The following is a 19,254-nucleotide window of genomic DNA, read 5'->3' as shown; positions in this document are numbered from 1 at the left end:
GTTGATTACTGTCCGGTCAGCTGCAGCAAAGGAGGAATCTAGCAAAGCTACACTCTTAAAGGTGCTATCTAGAACCTAAAAACCATTTAGAACCAAAGGAGAACCCTTTGAAGAACGCTTGTTGGTTCCAGGTAGATCCCTTTTGGTTCCAATAAGAACCTTTTCATAAAATGGTTCTACCTGGAACCAAAAAAATGGTTTTCACCTAGAACCAAAAAGGGTTCTCGTATGTGGACATTTGAAGAACGGTTTTGGAGCCCTATTTTATAAGAGTGAACATCTGTCTCAAAACAGAGCAGCACGCCCTGCCCTTAACTACACGTACAGAACTAACATCAACAACATGCATCCCAGTCTTTCCTGGTTGAGGGTTGACAAGAGATGAACTGCTGCTCTTCTAATGGTTTTAATGATAAATACTACTGTAATGAACAGTCCAGATTGTTTGCATAATCAAATAACACCCAGCAGACACACCCCATACATACAAAGACATACCACCAGGGGTCTCTTCACAGTCCCCAAGTCCAGAACTAATTCAAGGCAATACACGGTTTTATACAGAGCCGTGATTGCATGGAACTCCCTTCTCTTTAAAAAACGGATTAAAAACAATTCATGGGAGGAGGACACACAAACATTCGTTTTTAGTTGTATTGTTGGTAACCCCTCCTCCCTGACAACCAGCTGAAGGCTGATGACCCCTCCTCCCTGACAACCAGCTGAAGGCTGATGACCCCTCCTCCTTGATAACCAGCTGAAGGCTGATGACCCCTCCTCCCTGATAACCAGCTGAAGTCTGATAACCCCTCCTCCCTGACAACCAGCTGAAGGCTGATGACCCCTCCTCACCGATAACCAGCTGAAGTCTGATAACCCCTCCTCCCTGATAACCCCTCCTCCCTGGTAACCCCTCCTCCCTGATAACCAGCTGAAGTCTGGTAACCCCTCCTCCCTGATAACCAGCTGAAGGCTGATAACCCCTCCTCCCTGATAACCCCTCCTCCCTGACAACCAGCTGAAGGCTGATAACACCTCCTCCCTGACAACCAGCTGAAGTCTGGTAACCCCCCCCTCCCTGATAACCAGCTGAAGGCTGATAACCCCTCCTCCCTGACAACCAGCTGAAGGCTGATAACCCCTCCCTCTGATAACCAGCTGAAGTCTGGTAACCCCTCCTCCCTGATAACCAGCTGAAGTCTGGTAACCCGTCCTCCCTGATAACCAGCTGAAGGCTGATAACCCCTCCTCCCTGATAACCAGCTGAAGGCTGGCAACCCCTCCTCCCTGATAACCAGCTGAAGACTGATAACCCCTCCTCCCTGATAACCAGCTGAAGGCTGATAACCCTCCCTCTGATAACCAGTTGAAGGCTGATGACCCCTCCTCCCCGATAACCCCTCCCTCTGATAACCAGTTGAAGGCTGATGACCTCTCCTCCCCGACAACCCCTCCCTCTGATAACCAGTTGAAGGCTGATAACCCCTCCCTCTGATAACCAGCTGAAGGCTGATGACCCCTCCTCCCTGATGACCAGCTGAAGGCTGATGACCCCTCCCTCTGATAACCAGCTGAAGGCTGATAACCCCTCCCTGATAACCAGCTGAAGGCTGATAACCCCTCCCTGATAACCAGCTGAAGGCTGATAACCCCTCCTCCCTGATAACCAGCTGAAATCTGAGGATAGTAAAGGGGAAACTGTTTGACATCAACAAAACCAGGGTTGTAAAATTCTAGTAACTTTCCGCAAACTCCCAGGTTTTCCAGAACTCCTGATTGGTTGATAATGGGGTTGCCATTTGACATCAACACAACGTACATATCACAGGAGACTGCTGCTCATAATAATGACCGGAACGGAGCAAATGGAACGGCATCAAGCACCTGGAAACCATAGAAACCATGCGTTAGATGGTATTTGGTACAATTCCATAGATTCCGCTCCAGTTATTACCACGAGCCAATCCTCCCCAATTAAGGTGCCACCAACCTCCTGTGGGTGCATACACAGTTTTGATAACCTCGTAGAACCAACCTGATCTCAGGGCCTCCTTGAGATGAAACAGAATGGTGAGCTATCGCATGATCAGGCTAGTTCACGAGAATACAGTTTGGATTATGTCAAAGTGCAAATTTCTGGAAACTTTCCCCCCAAAAGAGTGACTGAATAAAGGAGGGGGGTGAGAGAGACTGAATAAAGGAGGGGGGGTGAGAATGAATGAATAAAGGAGGGGGGGGTGAGAGTGACTGAATAAAGGAGGGGGGTGATAGTGACTGAATAAAGGAGGGGGGGTGAGAATGAATGAATAAAGGAGGGGGGTGAGAGTGACTGAATAAAGGAGGGGGGTGATAGTGACTGAATAAAGGAGGGGGGTGAGAGTGACTGAATAAAGGATGGGGGTGAGAGTGACTGAATAAAGGAGGGGGGAGAGTGACTGAATAAAGGAGGGGGGTGAGAGTGACTGAATAAAGGAGGGGGGTGAGAGTGACTGAATAAAGGAGGGGGGTGAGAGTGACTGAATAAAGGAGGGGGGGTGAGAGTGACTAAATAAAGGAGGGGGGGTGAGAGTGACTGAATAAAGGAGGGGGGAGAGAGTGACTGAATAAAGGATGGGGGTGAGAGTGACTGAATAAAGGAGGGGGGGTGAGAGTGACTGAATAAAGGAGGGGGGAGAGTGACTGAATAAAGGAGGGGGGTGAGAGTGACTGAATAAAGGAGGGGGGTGAGAGTGACTGAATAAAGGAGGGGGGTGAGAGTGACTGAATAAAGGAGGGGGGGTGAGAGTGACTAAATAAAGGAGGGGGGGTGAGAGTGACTGAATAAAGGAGGGGGGAGAGAGTGACTGAATAAAGGATGGGGGTGAGAGTGACTGAATAAAGGAGGGGGTGATAGTGACTGAATAAAGGATGGGGGTGAGAGTGACTGAATAAAGGAGGGGGGTGAGAGTGACTGAATAAAGGAGGGGGGGTGAGAGTGACTAAATAAAGGAGGGGGGGTGAGAGTGACTGAATAAAGGAGGGGGGAGAGTGACTGAATAAAGGAGGGGGGTGAGAGTGACTGAATAAAGGAGGGGGTGAGAGTGACTGAATAAAGGAGGGGGGGTGAGAGTGACTGAATAAAAGAGGGGGGTGAGAGTGACTGAATAAAGGAGGGGGTGAGAGTGACTGAATAAAGGAGGGGGGGTGAGAGTGACTGAATAAAGGAGGGGGGGTGAGAGTGACTGAATAAAGGAGGGGGGGAGAGAGTGACTGAATAAAGGAGGGGGGGTGAGAGTGACTGAATAAAGGAGGGGGGGGGTGAGAGTGACTGAATAAAGGACCAGCTGATGGTACAGTCCCATAGTGCTGTTACTGAAGCCTACTTTGAAGGCCCAGAATAATGACGAGTGTGTCCACTGGGATCCTATTACAATCAGTCGTATGTATGATTCTGTGTGTAACTCTCTAGTGGGATGCCGCCCAAACAACATATCTATGATATTCCTATGTGAATCAATGTCATACTTTATCCCATGAAAAAGGGTAGGAAATAGAGAGGATTTATGGAGATATAATGGGGTTTCTAGGACAAATCACTTGCTCATCAGCTCAGGCATCTGTCATAAACTATTTTATTTTACCTTTATTTAACCAGGTTGGCTAGTTGAGAACACCTTTATTTAACCAGGTTGGCTAGTTGAGAACAAGTTCTTATTTGCAAAGCAAAGCAGTTCGACACATACAACAACACAGTTACACATGGAATAAACAAACATACAATCAATAATACAGTAGAAAAATCAATATACAGTGTGTGCAAATGAGGTAGGATAAGAGAGGTAAAGGCAATAAATAGGCCATGGTGGTGAAGTAAATACAATATAGCAATTAAACACTGGAATGGTAGGGTGTGCAGAAGATACATGTGCAAGTAGAGATACTGGGGTGCAAAGGAACAAGATAAATAAATAAATACAGAATGGGGATGAGGTAGGTAGATTGGATGGGCTATTTACAGATGAGCTATGTACAGGTGCAGTGATCTGTGATCTGCTCTGACAGCTGGTGCTTAAAGCTAGTGAGGGAGGTAAGAGTCTCCAGCTTCTAGACCAGAATGTAATGTTTTTAAAAAATACAATGCTATCCGGGATCTTTGGGACGTCTATAACCTAAATCCTAACCCTTACCCTAAAACTTAACCAGAGCCCTTACCCTAACATTAACCATTTTAAATGTAAATTCAACGGGGTAAAGTCGAGTTGGAATGATCCAGAACAGCAAGTACCTTTAAAAAGAAAGAACGAAAGTAGAGATACAAACTCTGCACAGACCTGCTCTAGGTTATAGCAGACAGTTAGCTACGTCTTTATCGTGTGGCTTGGTGATTGGACGTTAAACACGCAGACGTTAAACACCGAGGCGTTGTAAAGATCTGATAATCTGCGCAGCATATGTGTGTCCTCTGAACCGCACCCACTCGAATCAGCCTCCGTCCCCTGCGATGCGATGGTACAGTCCCATAGTGACGGCATCGCCTGGGAAGCGCTGAGGCCGACTGAGACTTGTTTTGCTACATTGTTGACGTTCTTGGTCAACATTTTTACATTGTTTTGAGTTTTAGGAATACAGCAATAGCAATCTTTCTTTCTTTTTTTGTCACTGTCTGATTCCTCACCAACCCTCTACGATTTTACTGCGCATCGAGCAAACTCTCCCGGAATCAGCCATCATGAAATGGATGTTCAAGGAGGATCATTCCCTGGGTAAAGGGGCTTACTTGTTTCATAAAAGGCAAATAACACAATTATCAAAATAGGAACAAATATGTATCTCCTCTGTATTCTTCTTTTTTTAAATGGTATTTGCTGATTATGATTGGCTACTTTTCTGCACTAATATTGGCTGACTGTAGTGGCCTAGCCGCTCAGATGTTGTTGAGTCCTTTGGCTACAAAATAACACTACGAAGTTAATCGAAATTGTATGTCGACGTCACTTAATGTCTTGTTTAAAAGACATTAGTCAAATATTGCTAATGGATTGGTTGTTTTATTGGTTAAATGTGCTATGCGTTTTAATTTTGAATCACCTCGATTCCCGAACATGTCGTTCCTATTGACATGACAACTGATATGATAGTGATATTGAAAGTAAATATATCATGTCAAATAGAACTAGGCCTATTCTGTTCTAAAAAACAGTTGGCAAAATGTTGTCTCAATCCTATGCTCCTGACGCATGTCATATCCCCTGAACATTAGGTTATTATTGTGATAACATTACAACGATATATGGCTGAAATATTCTTACATAACATTGCAAAAATTATTTATATATTTTAACAAAAGTCTATTCCAGAGTTTTCTTTTCCCTTTTGTTACATAATTTGGATATAGGCCACACCTGTATGGCTTATGTGTTAGATTGACACAGAGAAGTAGCCTAGGGGAAATATTGACATATTTAGCCCAGTGAATTGGCAGCTTTTGCTAGTGATTACCCAGAGTGCATCTGGTGTCCAACAGCTGCTGCTGATGCCTGTGGATCTCGGGTCAGGCAACGTCATGTGACCTCTTGTCAAATGTTGATCCTCCTGTCACAGCCACCCAAGAGGGTGAGTTCCAAATGGAACCCTATTCCCTATATAGTGCACTACTTTTGACCAGAGCCTTGGTTAAAAGTAGTGCACTACACAGGGAATAGGGGGGGCATGTTGGGACACAACCCTGCTCTTTGGTGAACTGAGTAGGTCAGGGGGGCAACCCACCGGCCTATTCTACTAATCTAAGTGGCTCTTAAGGTTCTTGATTAGCTGAATCGGCTGGTTTAGAGTAAAGGCTGGAGCAAAACGCCTACCCTCCCGGGAGCCAGGAGGATTTGAAACATGTTGTATTACTGTACCGATGACAGTGTAACACCCTTCACAACGTCTCTCAATCCATCTCTTCTTCTCAACAGAACATCGGTGTATAGAGTCGGCCAAAATACGCAGCAAGTACCCAGATAGGGTTCCGGTGAGTGAGACGGGTTTTCACTGGGTGTTGGATGTATTGTTGTACCTTTTAATTTTTTGACAGGGAGTCATGCTGAGACCGATGTCTCTTTTACAGATGAAAATAAACACATCAATATGAAATGCAAAACAGATATACGAAAACACTGTAATAGAAACGAAGCACGTTCTTCAGTAAAAAAGGCTCCTCAATCAGTCTGAATTGCCCTAGAGGCATATTATTTTAGGTAAGGTACAGAAAATGATTTACTACCTAACTCTGTAGGGACCGAAGGAATGTCCATTTAGCCCTGAGCCCTGCTATGCTAACTCCTAACGTCTAATGGTTATTAATGATATTAGGTACAGCGGGATTTCACTCATCGTTATAACATATTTATTACAATTTAACAGTTAATTTTTTATGCCTGTCTCATCAGGCTGTAATGATTCACCGATGCACATCGGTCCCCAATGCAAATGTTTAAGATGCATTCTGTAAAGGTCCTGTAGGACAGCAGATATGACACCAGAGCCCTATTGGGGAATAGGTGTAATGGGTCCTGTAGGACAGCAGATATGACACCAGAGCCCTATTGGGGAATAGGTGTAAAGGTCCTGTAGGACAGCAGATATGACACCAGAGCCCTATTGGGGAATAGGTGTAATGGGTCCTGTGTGTAGCTGGTGTAGAGAGTCAGGCGCAGGACAGCAGATATGACACCAGAGCCCTATTGGGGAATAGGTGTAATGGGTCCTGTGTGTAGCTGGTGTAGAGAGTCAGGCGCAGGACAGCAGATATGACACCAGAGCCCTATTTGGGAATAGGTGTAAAGGTCCTGTGTGTAGCTGGTGTAGAGAGTCAGGCGCAGGACAGCAGATATGAGTAACCAACGTACTTCACTCAAAAAAGACAAATATACAAAGTAACATCACGCGCCCACAAAGACGGACCGAATTACAATAAACAATCACTCACAAACAAAACATGGGGGAACAGAGGGTTAAATAATAAACAGGTGATTGGTTGAGTGAAGCCAGGTGTGATAAGACAAAGTGGATCGGTGGTGGCCAGAAGGCCGGCGACGGCGAACGCCGCCCGAACAAGGAGAGGGACCGACTTTTGAGGAAGTCGTGCCACAAGTGGACCCCAAACCGATCCAAATGTAGCATAGCATCGGTCAGAAAACATTAGGAATCGCCGTTTCACATAAAAAAAAGTAAAAAATTCATCATATTATATTATTTCTATCTTCTGAAAATGCAGCTCATCATTTCGTGTCAAATTGCATGTACAGAGCCTTCAGAAAGTATTCATACCCCTTGACTTATTCCACAGTTTCTCAGTTTCCAGCCTGAATTCAAAATGGAAAGAATATATTTTTTTTTAAATGTCACCCATCTACACACCGTAATGACAAAGTGAAAACATGTTTATTTTTTAAGGAAATAAAGACATGCAGTGCATTCGGAAAGTATTCAGACCCCTGGACGTTTTACATGTTTTGTTACGTTACAGCCTTATTCTAAAATGGATAAAATATTTGTTTTCCATATAAGTACAGTTTTCACACCGCTGATTCAATACATGTTAGAATCACGTCTGCCAGTGATTACAGCTGTGTATCTTTCTGGGTAAGTCTCTGAGATCTTTGCACACCTGGATTGTACAATATTTGCCCAGTTATTCTTTCAAAATTCTTCAAGCTCTGTCAAATTGGTTGTTGATCATCGCTAGACAACCATTTTTTTTTACCATAGATTTTCAAGATGATTTAGTCAAAACTATAACTCCACCCGGAGTTACGGGGTGTATTTATACACCATCTAAACTGTTATTAATAACTTCACCATGCTCAAAGGGATATTCAATAGTCTGATTAAAAAAAAAAAATGTTTTTACACCCATCTACCAATAGGAGCCCTTCTTTGTTAGGTATTGGAAAACATCCCTGGTCTTTGTAGTTGAATCTGTGTTTCAAATCCACTGCTCTACTGAGGGACCTTACAATTATCTGTATGTGTGGGGTACAGAGATGAGGTAGTCATTCAGAAATCATGTTAAACTCTATTATTGCACACAGTGAGTCCATGCAACTTATTATGTGACTTGTGCAACCCATTGTTTCTCCTGAACTTTATTTAGGCTGGCCAGTAAAGGGGTTGAATACTTATCGACTCAAGCCATTTCAGCTTTAATTTATTTAAAAAAAAATAAGTTTCGACAACATAGGTTCTTGGAGTCCCTGTATCTAGATACATATGGTTCCTCTATGGTGTTGGAGTCCCTGTATCTAGATACATATGGTTCTTCTATGGTCCCTGTATCTAGATACATATGGTTCCTCTATGGTGTTGGAGTCCCTGTATCTAGATACATATGGTTCCTCTATGGTGTTGGAGTCCCTGTATCTAGATACATATGGTTCCTCTATGGTTTTGGAGTCCCTGTATCTAGATACATATGGTTCCTCTATGGTGTTGGAGTCCCTGTATCTAGATACATATGGTTCCTCTATGGTTTTGGAGTCCCTGTATCTAGATACATATGGTTCCTCTATGGTGTTGGAGTCCCTGTATCTAGATACATATGGTTCCTCTATGGTGTTGGAGTCCCTGTATCTAGATGTGTATCGAATCGTCTTGAAAGGGAAAGATGCACATCCCAACGCTGTCATATCTTTCAATTCAGTAAATCTTTATTGTTCCAGGAGGGCAATTTATGTGAACACTTATAAACATCCAATATGACATGACTCTGTGTTGTCTGTTTTGTAGGTGATCGTGGAGAAGGTGTCTGGGTCTCAGATTGTGGACATCGACAAGAGGAAGTATTTGGTCCCCTCTGACATAACGGTGGCCCAGTTCATGTGGATCATCAGGAAACGCATCCAATTGCCCTCGGAGAAGGCCATCTTCCTCTTCGTCGATAAGACCGTGCCTCAGTCCAGGTCGGAACTCTAAGCACTCAGTGGAATAATGTGAAATGGCACCTTAGAAAACGATATTTCCCCAAGCTAAATAGATAAAACACTGCTTTCAGCCACTGATGTTGTCAGACACTGACCATACAGCACAAATATACTAGAGGCTAGGTTTTACCAGGTTAGCCTGGGACATGAGGTATACATATAGACAAGCTGGTGGGTTAACCAGGTTAACCAGGGACATGAGTTATAGATATAGACACACTGGTGGGTTAACCAGGGACATGAGTTATAAATATAGTCACGCTGGTGGGTTAACTAGGGACATGAGGTATAGATATAGACACGCTGGTGGGTTAACCAGGGACATGAGGTATAGATATAGACACACTGGTGGGTTAACCAGGTTAACCAGGGACATGAGTTATAAATATAGACACGCTGGTGGGTTAACCAGGTTAACTAGGGACATGAGTTATAAATATAGACACGCTGGTGGGTTAACCAGGTTAACTAGGGACATGAGTTATAAATATAGACACGCTGGTGGGTTAACTAGGGACATGAGTTATAAATATAGACACACTGGTGGGTTAACCAGGGACATGAGTTATAAATATAGACACGCTGGTGGGTTAACCAGGTTAACCAGGGACATGAGTTATAAATATAGACACGCTGGTGGGTTAACCAGGGACATGAGTTATAAATATAGACACGCTGGTGGGTTAACCAGGGACATGAGCTATAGATATAGACACACTGGTGGGTTAACCAGGTTAACCAGGGACATGAGGTATAGATATAGACACACTGGTGGGTTAACCAGGTTAACCAGGGACATGAGTTATAAATATAGACACGCTGGTGGGTTAACCAGGGACATGAGGTATAGATATAGACACACTGGTGGGTTAACCAGAAACATGAGTTATAGATATAGACACACTGGTGGGTTAACCAGGTTAACCAGGGACATGAGTTATAAATATAGACACACTGGTGGGTTAACCAGGTTAACCAGGGACATGAGTTAAACATATAGACAAGCTGGTGGGTTAACCAGGGACATGAGCTATAAATATAGACATGCTGGTGGGTTAACCAGGGACATGAGCTATAAATATAGACACACTGGTGGGTTAACCAGGTTAACCAGGGACATGAGTTATACATATAGACAAGCTGGTGGGTTAACCAGGTTAACCAGGGACATGAGTTATACATATAGACAAGCTGGTGGGTTAACCAGGTTAACCAGGGACATGAGTTATACATATAGACAAGCTGGTGGGTTAACCAGGTTAACCAGGGACATGAGTTATAAATCTAGACACACTGGTGGGTTAACCAGGTTAACCAGGGACATGAGTTAAACATATAGACAAGCTGGTGGGTTAACCAGGTTAACCAGGGACATGAGTTATAAATATAGACACGCTGGTGGGTTAACCAGGTTAACCAGGGACATGAGTTATAAATATAGACACGCTGGTGGGTTAACCAGGTTAACCAGGGACATGAGTTATAGATATAGACAAGCTGGTGGGTTAACCAGGTTAACCAGGGACATGAGTTATAAATATAGACACACTGGTGGGTTAACCAGGGACATGAGTTATAAATATAGACACACTGGTGGGTTAACCAGGGACATGAGTTATAAATATAGACAAGCTGGTGGGTTAACCAGAAACATGAGTTATAGATATAGACACACTGGTGGGTTAACCAGGTTAACCAGGGACATGAGTTATAAATATAGATACGCTGGTGGGTTAACCAGGGACATGAGCTATAAATATAGATACACTGGTGGGTTAACCAGGTTAACCAGGGACATGAGTTATACATATAGACAAGCTGGTGGGTTAACCAGGTTAACCAGGGACATGAGTTATAAATCTAGACACACTGGTGGGTTAACCAGGTTAACCAGGGACATGAGTTATAAATATAGACACGCTGGTGGGTTAACCAGGTTAACCAGGGACATGAGTTATAAATATAGACACGCTGGTGGGTTAACTAGGGACATGAGGTATAGATATAGACACACTGGTGGGTTAACCAGGTTAACCAGAGACATGAGTTATAGAAATAGACACGCTGGTGGGTTAACCAGGTTAACCAGGGACATGAGTTATAGATATACATGTAGACAAGCTCACACACCAGCTGCTCTAAAGGGCCCACTCCTCATGGGTTCATAGTTTGACCTTTGACCTTTGTCTCTTCCTCAATAAGACACAGCATCCAGGTCCTGGTCTGAACCCACGAATACTAGTGGCTGCTGGGTTGGGTCCTGGTCTGAACCCACCGATACTAGTGGCTGCTGGGCTGGGTCCTGGTCTGAACCCACGGATACTAGTGGCTGCTGGGTTAGAACTGGCTTGCTGCTCCCGCAGGATATCCTTTAGCTTGAGTTATACACAAATCCAGTGCATTCGGAAAGTATTCAGACCCCTTGACTTTTTCCACAGTTTGTGATGTTTACAGCCTTATTCCAAAATTTATAAAAATAGTTTTTTTTATTCATCAAGCTACACACAATACCCCATAATGACATCACAATACCCCATAATGACATCACAATACCCCATAATGACATCACAATACCCCATAATGACATCACAATACCCCATAATGACATCACAATACCCCATAATGACATCATAATCCCCCTTAATGACATCACAATACCCCATAATGACATCGCAATACCCCATAATGACATCGCAATACCCCATAATGACAAAGCTAAGAGGTTTTGTTAGAAATTTTCGCTAATTTATCAAAAATAATTATTTACCTAAGTATTCAGACCCTTTACTCAGTACTTTGTTGAAGCACCTTTGGCAACGATTACAGCATTGAGTCTTCTTCGGTATGACTCTACAAACTTGGCACGCCAGGTTAACTAGGGCCTCTGTGTTCTTGGGGACCGTCAATGCTGTAGACATGTTTTGGTACCCTTCCCCAGATCTGTGCCTCGATACAATCCTGTCTCTGAGCTCTATGGACAATTCCTTTGACCTCATGGCTTGGTTTTTGTTCTGACATGCACTGTCAACTGTGGGACCTTTTATATAGACAGGTGTGAGGGCCTTTCCAAATCATGTCCAATCAATTGAATTTACCACAGTTGGACTCCAATCAAGTTGTAGAAACATCTCAAGGATGATTAAGGTAAACAGGATGCACCTGAGCTCAGTTTGGAGTTTCATAGTGAAGGATCTGAATACTTATGTAAATACGTTTTCATAAATTTCTTAAAACCTGTATTTACTTGGTGGTATTGTGGTATTTACTTGGTGGTATTATGGGGTATTGTGATGTCGTTATGGGGTATTGTGATGTCATTATGGGGTATTGTGTGTAGATTGATGAGTATTTTTTTTAAATTATTTAATACATGTTAGAATAAGACTGTAACAAAATGTGGAAAAAGTCAAGGGGTCGGAAATCTTTCGGAATGTGTTGTAAATGAAGGCTAACATTCAATCTGGTACGTGTTAGATCCACGGTATAGCATCCTTAAAGGTATATTCAGATTGAGCCATCAATGCGATCTCAGCAAACGTTGGGTAAAATGCCTTTTTAAAAGCCACATTGTGGGCTGTCCAGCGCGCTGCTCTATGAGTTCAATCCCTGCCTAAAGATTTATTAGTGTCCTATCAAGACAACAGCAGTAAACAATGAACAGACATTACCAAACAGCCTGCAGATGATACCAGTCACTCTACGTGGTATTTCAGATACATGGCTTCATTCTGTTGACGGTGACTCAACACTAAGCAGACCTACTGCAACATTCCATCCCCTCCGTTCACTTGAGTAGTATGTGGCTGTGTGTCCCGAACGGCACCCTACTCCCCTACATAGTGCACTACATTTTGACCAGAGCCCTATGGTGAGCCGTGTATAGGGAATAGCTTGGCGTTTGGGCCGCAGTCTGTTTACTTCTCCCATTTCCTCCTCCTCCTCCTCCTCTCTGTGTTTTGTTGTGACCTCCCGTTGCAGCATCACCATGGGACAGCTGTACGAGAAGGAGAAGGACGAGGACGGGTTTTTATACGTGGCGTACAGTGGAGAGAACACCTTCGGCGTCTAGACCCGACAGAATACAACACCTGGCCCACCACCCACCACCCTAACTCACACACCCCAGCCCCTGGGAGAAGCCCTGGGAAACCCCAGAGAAAAGAAGAAAAAATAAATAGATGGAAGAGAGTGATCCGTTGAGTGAGAACCATCATGATGTGTGTCACCAGTCTGTCTAATCTATTCCTGCACATGTTTTGTATCGATGCTGTACACACTCATTTATTAATATTATTATTATTATTATTATTATGATGATGATGATATGTATAGTGATACACATTGGAATGACTGTTTTGGTTTTGTCTGACGTTTTGTGCTTTACATTAGTTTAGGAGCTTTTGAGTTTGTTTGTTTGTTTTTTCATTCGTGAAATAATATTTTTTTGTTTTTGAAGTTTCCCTTTTAGTTTGGCTTTTATCCTTGAAGATTTATATTTCAAATAATTTTAACTATTTGAACGGTAAGGTAGCTGGATGACCTAACCAATAAAAAAATGTGAATGATCCTTGTGTTTTTATTGACTTTATACCAGGGTTCTTCCTCTTCGGGTCCTGGAGAACAACTGTTCACATCCAGCACCTAAAGAAACACACTGTTATTACAGCATTATACCAGTTCATAAAGTAACAGACTGACTGTTACTACAGCATTATACCAGTTCATAAAGTAACAGACTGTTATTACAGCATTATACCAGTTCATAAAGTAACAGACTGTAATTACAGCATTATACCAGTTCATAAAGTAACAGACTGTTATTACAGCATTATACCAGTTCATAAAGTAACAGACTGTTATTACAGCATTATACCAGTTCATAAAGTAACAGACTGTTACTACAGCATTATACCAGTTCATAAAGTAACAGACTGTTACTACAGCATTATACCAGTTCATAAAGTAACAGACTGTTATTACAGCATTATACCAGTTCATAAAGTAACAGACTGTTACTACAGCATTATACCAGTTCATAAAGTAACAGACTGTTATTACAGCATTATACCAGTTCATAAAGTAACAGACTGTTATTACAGCATTATACCAGTTCATAAAGTAACAGACTGTTACTACAGCATTATACCAGTTCATAAAGTAACAGACTGTTACTACAGCATTATACCAGTTCATAAAGTAACAGACTGTTACTACAGCATTATACCAGTTCATAAAGTAACAGACTGTTATTACAGCATTATACCAGTTCATAAAGTAACAGACTGTTACTACAGCATTATACCAGTTCATAAAGTAACAGACTGTTACTACAGCATTATACCAGTTCATAAAGTAACAAACTGTTACTACAGCATTATACCAGTTCATAAAGTAACAGACAAACTGTTACTACAGCATTATACCAGTTCATAAAGTAACAGACAGACTGTTACTACAGCATTATACCAGTTCATAAAGTAACAGACTGTTACTACAGCATTATACCAGTTCATAAAGTAACAGACTGTTATTACAGCATTATACCAGTTCATAAAGTAACAGACTGTTATTACAGCATTATACCAGTTCATAAAGTAACAGACTGTTATTACAGCATTATACCAGTTCATAAAGTAACAAACTGTTACTACAGCATTATACCAGTTCATAAAGTAACAGACAGACTGTTACTACAGCATTATACCAGTTCATAAAGTAACAGACAAACTGTTACTACAGCATTATACCAGTTCATAAAGTAACAGACAGACTGTTACTACAGCATTATACCAGTTCATAAAGTAACAGACTGTTACTACAGCATTATACCGGTTCATAAAGTAACAGACTGTTACTACAGCATTATACCAGTTCATAAAGTAACAGACTGTTACTACAGCATTATACCAGTTCATAAAGTAACAGACTGTTACTACAGCATTATACCAGTTCATAAAGTAACAGACTGTTACTACAGCGTTACACCAGTCTATAATAAAAATGAAATGTCTAGGAAGTTAGTTCCGTTTTGCTCCAGTAGATGGCATCAGTCAGTTTTGATGCGATCGATGTGAGGGATTTGAAATGACGTGTGACAGAGGGAGTCATACACTGAGTGCACAAATCATTAGGAACATTTCACGTCAACCGTTTTCCGTGCGTCTCAACAATTGTCCACCACCCAAAGGACATCCACCAACTTGGGGGTGGCAGGTAGCCTAGTGGTTAGAGCGTTGGACTAGTAACCAAAAGGTTGCTGGATCGAATCCCCGAGCTGACAAAGTAACAATCTGTCGTTCTGTCCCTGAAAAATTTGTTCTTCACTGACCTGCCTAGTTAAATAAATAAAATAACAACTTGACAGAACTGTCAAGCATCGCTGTGGAACACATGAGACTCTTTGTGGAGTCCATGCCTTGACTAACTGAGGCTGTTCTGAGGGTCAAAAGGGAGACTCAATATTACATAGGTGTTCCTCATTTTTGGGAAACTTAATGTATATTCTCAACACATTAAGAATGCTGAAATGAATGTCAGAGAATTATTCAGAGTACTTGATTTATTTAAACAGCTGCAGATTGAGAACATGTACACAACCCATTAATATCTATATCAGTAGAATAGACCTAGTTACAACCCATCAATATCTACATCAGTAGAATAGACCTAGTTACAACCCATCAATATATATATCAGTAGAATAGACCTAGTTACAACCCATCAATATCTACATCAGTAGAATAGACCTAGTTACAACCCATCAATATCTACATCAGTAGAATAGACCTAGTTACAACCCATCAATATCTACATCAGTAGAATAGACCTAGTTACAACCCATTAATATCTATATCAGTAGAATAGACCTAGTTACAACCCATATATATCCATCAATACATTAATTGAATAGGTTACTGAATAGTTACATGTCAAATATTTTTACAGTTTTAGAAAAATAAACAATTAGTATATCCTAAACCTAGTACATTACATTGAACCTAATCCATACCAATCTCAGATAGGGTATTAACCTAGTACATTACACTGAACCTATTCTATACCAATCTCAGATAGGGTATTAACCTAGTACATTACATTGAACCTCCTCTATACCAATCTCAGATAGGGTATTAACCTAGTACATTACATTGAACCTCCTCTATACCAATCTCAGATAGGATATTAACCTAGTACATTACATTGAACCTCCTCTATACCAATCTCAGATAGGGTATTAACCTAGTACATTACATTGAACCTCCTCTATACCAATCTCAGATAGGATATTAACCTAGTACATTACATTGAACCTAATCCATACCAATCTCAGATAGGGTATAGACATGCATGACAAGGTTTGCGTCACTAATGGCAACCTATTCCCTTTAAAGTGCACCAACAAGGGTTAGGGTGTTAGGGGGTGATGGTGGTTGATGACATCATCGTCGTCTTGGCAGTAGTCGATCTGCTCTCAATCTTGGTCACATGACTCTGGACCCAGGCTTCAGAAGGGTCAACACAAAATGTCTTCCCTTTCTTTGTGATGAAACTGCAACAGATACACAACACATTGTCTCTCAGAGCATCCAGTCTGTAATATGAATGCTCCGTCTTGTCTTGTACAGTGTAGCCTGGATGTAGCCTGGTTCCAGGTGTGTTTGTGCTATCATACCAACTCCTTGTCACTCCTGGTCCTGTTTGGCATGACAAGGAGTTGACGTGAAGTCACAAACAGATCTGGGACCAGGCTAGACCAGATGTTTACAGTTTACAGTAGACTATGCTTACTTACATCAGTGCTTTGCGAGGGCAGCTACTGGAGGTTGTTCTGAGAGAAACTACTTGTTGAAGAGGGATCCTCGCGCTGAATTTCATACAGCAGTCAGGTGCTATTTCCAACGCGATGACACCTGTAAACAAACCACAGTTAACATAAAGATCTCCAGGTCTCCAACAGCGTATTACACAGCATTGCTACACACACACACACACACACACACACACACACACACACACACACACATACACACACACACACACACACACACACACACACACACACACAAACACACACCTGCAGACGTCGTATGCAGGGAGCAGAGCAGTCCCAGGAGGAGTAGAGCAGTCAGGGTCTTCATGGTTCAGAGATGGCTGAGATGCTGAAGATTGTATTGTCTGAGACGTTCTCTGATGTTGTGGTCTCTGATGTTGTGGTCTCTGATGTTCTGGTCTCTGATGTTGTGGTCTCTGATGTTCTGGTCTCTGATGTTCTGGTCTCTGATGTTGTGGTCTCTGATGTTGTGGTCTCTAATGTTCTGGTCTCTGATGTTCTGGTCTCTGATGTTCTGGTCTCTGATGTTCTGGTCTCTGATGTTCTGGTCTCTGATGTTGTGGTCTCTGATGTTCTGGTCTCTGATGTTCTGGTCTCTGATGTTCTGGTCTCTGATGCTCTGGTCTGGTTCTGTGTCAGAAGTCTAGCTGATGCTCTGGTTCTATGTCTGAGGTCTGATCTGACCTGTCTTTTATACAGAGAGCTGGTCCATCAAACCCATTAACAATTGACGGGGGAATCTCCCCTTTATACCCTCATTCACTCTGAATATCTTTCTAAGAACGAACATTCTGCCCTTCAGGTTCCTCTTCCTCAATTCTCTGTAACTCTGTTTCCTCCAGGATGTTCAGCAGAGCTGCTATTTTCTGAACTACTCAGAATACATTTACTGGAGAATTGCATGTCAAAGGAAGGATATTAAAGTGGACTATATACTATATGATACATTACATCAAATACAACTGTTCAGATTAAATTAAGTTCTCTACATCACCAACTAGTTTGTAAGTAATTCTTGAAATCAACTATGTGTCTTTCAACTTTTAAATGCAGATTTTAGGATGTGTGTATTTTGATTAAAAACCTGTAGCATACCGTTAACCTTTACATCATAGTGAAATTAAATCATAGAATATTTTATAAATTAATCTCAGATTTAGTGTGGTGTGGTTTGTGTCTTCCCTCAGTTTGGAAGGTTGGTGGTTTGATCCCTGGTCGAGTTTATAACAAAAACATTCTACAGTTGCTATATCCATTATTGAACTAATAAATTAATGATATACACGCATTGATTCTTGATGAATATAACTTCTAAAGGCTTCTTGAGTTTAGTTGAACTGTCATACCCCATCAGAACCCAGAATATAAGCTTATTTTACTATAATTTAAAACATAGGAAATGTAAACACCCACTGTATATCCAGAGAAGGTGGTTAAAACTATAATGTTGACATCGTGGATGGTCAGTCCTTCCATCCGTAGCTCTGTCTATGAATTTGAGAGTGGTTACATTTATCCAAACCCATCCCTAGCTTTTCACAAAAACAAGGACAGGAAATGTTTTGATATACTATGGGCAGTTATGGACCGGACAAGACTCCTGTATCTCTCCCCACACTCACACCAACTTCACTAGACTACTGTACTCTCCCCACACTCACACCAACTTCACTAGACTACAGTAGACTCTGTATCTCTCCCCACACTCACACCAACTTCACTAGACTACTGTACTCTCCCCACACTCACACCAACTTCACTAGACTACTGTACTCTCCCTACACTCACACCAACTTCACTAGACTACAGTAGACTCTGTATCTCTTCCTACACTAACACCAACTTCACTAGACTCCTGTAGACTCTCTAACTCTCTCCACACTCACACCAACTTCACTAGACTACAGTAGACTCTGTATCTCTCCCCACACTCACACCAACTTCACTAGACTACTGTACTCTCCCCACACTCACACCAACTTCACTAGACTACTGTACTCTCCCCACACTCACACCAACTTCACTAGACTACAGTAGACTCTGTATCTCTCCCCACACTCACACCAACTTCACTAGACTACTGTACTCTCCCCACACTCACACCAACTTCACTAGACTACTGTATCTCTCCCCACACTCACACCAACTTCACTAGACTCCTGTAGACTCTGTATCTCTCCCCACACTCACACCAACTTCACTAGAATACAGTAGACTGTATCTCTCCCTACACTCACACCAACTTCACTAGACTCCTGTAGACTCTGTATCTCTCCCCACACTCACACCAACTTCACTAGACTACAGTAGACTGTATCTCTCCCTAGACTCACACCAACTTCACTAGACTCCTGTAGACTCTGTATCTCTCCCCACACTCACACCAACTTCCCTAAACTACTGTATACTCTATCTCTCTACTCTATCTCTACCCACACTCACACTCACTTCACACTCAGCAGAAACAGCCTTTTACTGTAA

At 42.1% G+C, this 19,254-nt stretch overlaps 2 protein-coding genes across 2 annotated transcripts; one reads left to right on the top strand and one right to left on the bottom strand.

Annotated features, from left to right (window-relative positions):
* Positions 1–4,200: 4,200 nt before the first annotated feature.
* Positions 4,201–13,507, top strand: LOC110513840 (gamma-aminobutyric acid receptor-associated protein-like 2). Its single transcript, XM_090223247.1, has 4 exons — positions 4,201–4,742; positions 5,937–5,992; positions 8,749–8,921; positions 12,921–13,507. Exons 1-4 carry the CDS (start codon positions 4,709–4,711, stop codon positions 13,009–13,011), a joined length of 354 nt encoding a protein of 117 aa, XP_090079373.1. The 5' UTR covers positions 4,201–4,708; the 3' UTR covers positions 13,012–13,507.
* Positions 13,508–16,232: 2,725 nt separating this feature from the next.
* On the bottom strand, positions 16,233–17,403 carry LOC118944472 (C-C motif chemokine 13-like). Its single transcript, XM_036964000.2, has 3 exons — positions 17,017–17,403; positions 16,735–16,852; positions 16,233–16,491 (listed from the first exon to the last, which is right to left on the bottom strand). The coding sequence occupies exons 1-3, from the start codon at positions 17,078–17,080 to the stop codon at positions 16,356–16,358; spliced, it is 318 nt and encodes a 105-aa protein (XP_036819895.2). The 5' UTR covers positions 17,081–17,403; the 3' UTR covers positions 16,233–16,355.
* Between the last annotated feature and the right edge of the window lie 1,851 nt (positions 17,404–19,254).

This window comes from Oncorhynchus mykiss, chromosome 26 (assembly GCF_057628025.1).
Source record: "Oncorhynchus mykiss isolate SJ-2025 chromosome 26, ASM5762802v1, whole genome shotgun sequence".
NCBI lineage: Eukaryota > Metazoa > Chordata > Actinopteri > Salmoniformes > Salmonidae > Oncorhynchus > Oncorhynchus mykiss.
Note: the sequence above shows the minus strand (reverse complement) of the source record. Positions and strands in the feature narration are given on the sequence as shown.

What these genes read in the sequence shown, in the direction of transcription:
- LOC110513840 (XM_090223247.1), top strand. Translation starts at nt 4,709, where the DNA reads ATGAAATGGATGTTCAAGGAGGATCATTCCCTGG. An exon ending in CAAGGAGGATCATTCCCTGG is followed by an intron (nt 4,743 to 5,936) that starts GTAAAGGGGCTT and finishes TCTTCTCAACAG; the next exon opens with AACATCGGTGTATAGAGTCG. An exon ending in AAGACCGTGCCTCAGTCCAG is followed by an intron (nt 8,922 to 12,920) that starts GTCGGAACTCTA and finishes CTCCCGTTGCAG; the next exon opens with CATCACCATGGGACAGCTGT.
- LOC118944472 (XM_036964000.2), bottom strand. Translation starts at nt 17,080, where the DNA reads ATGAAGACCCTGACTGCTCTACTCCTCCTGGGACTGCTCTGCTCCCTG. An exon ending in CCTGCATACGACGTCTGCAG is followed by an intron (nt 16,853 to 17,016) that starts GTGTGTGTTTGT and finishes GTTTGTTTACAG; the next exon opens with GTGTCATCGCGTTGGAAATA. An exon ending in TGCCCTCGCAAAGCACTGAT is followed by an intron (nt 16,492 to 16,734) that starts GTAAGTAAGCAT and finishes TATCTGTTGCAG; the next exon opens with TTTCATCACAAAGAAAGGGA.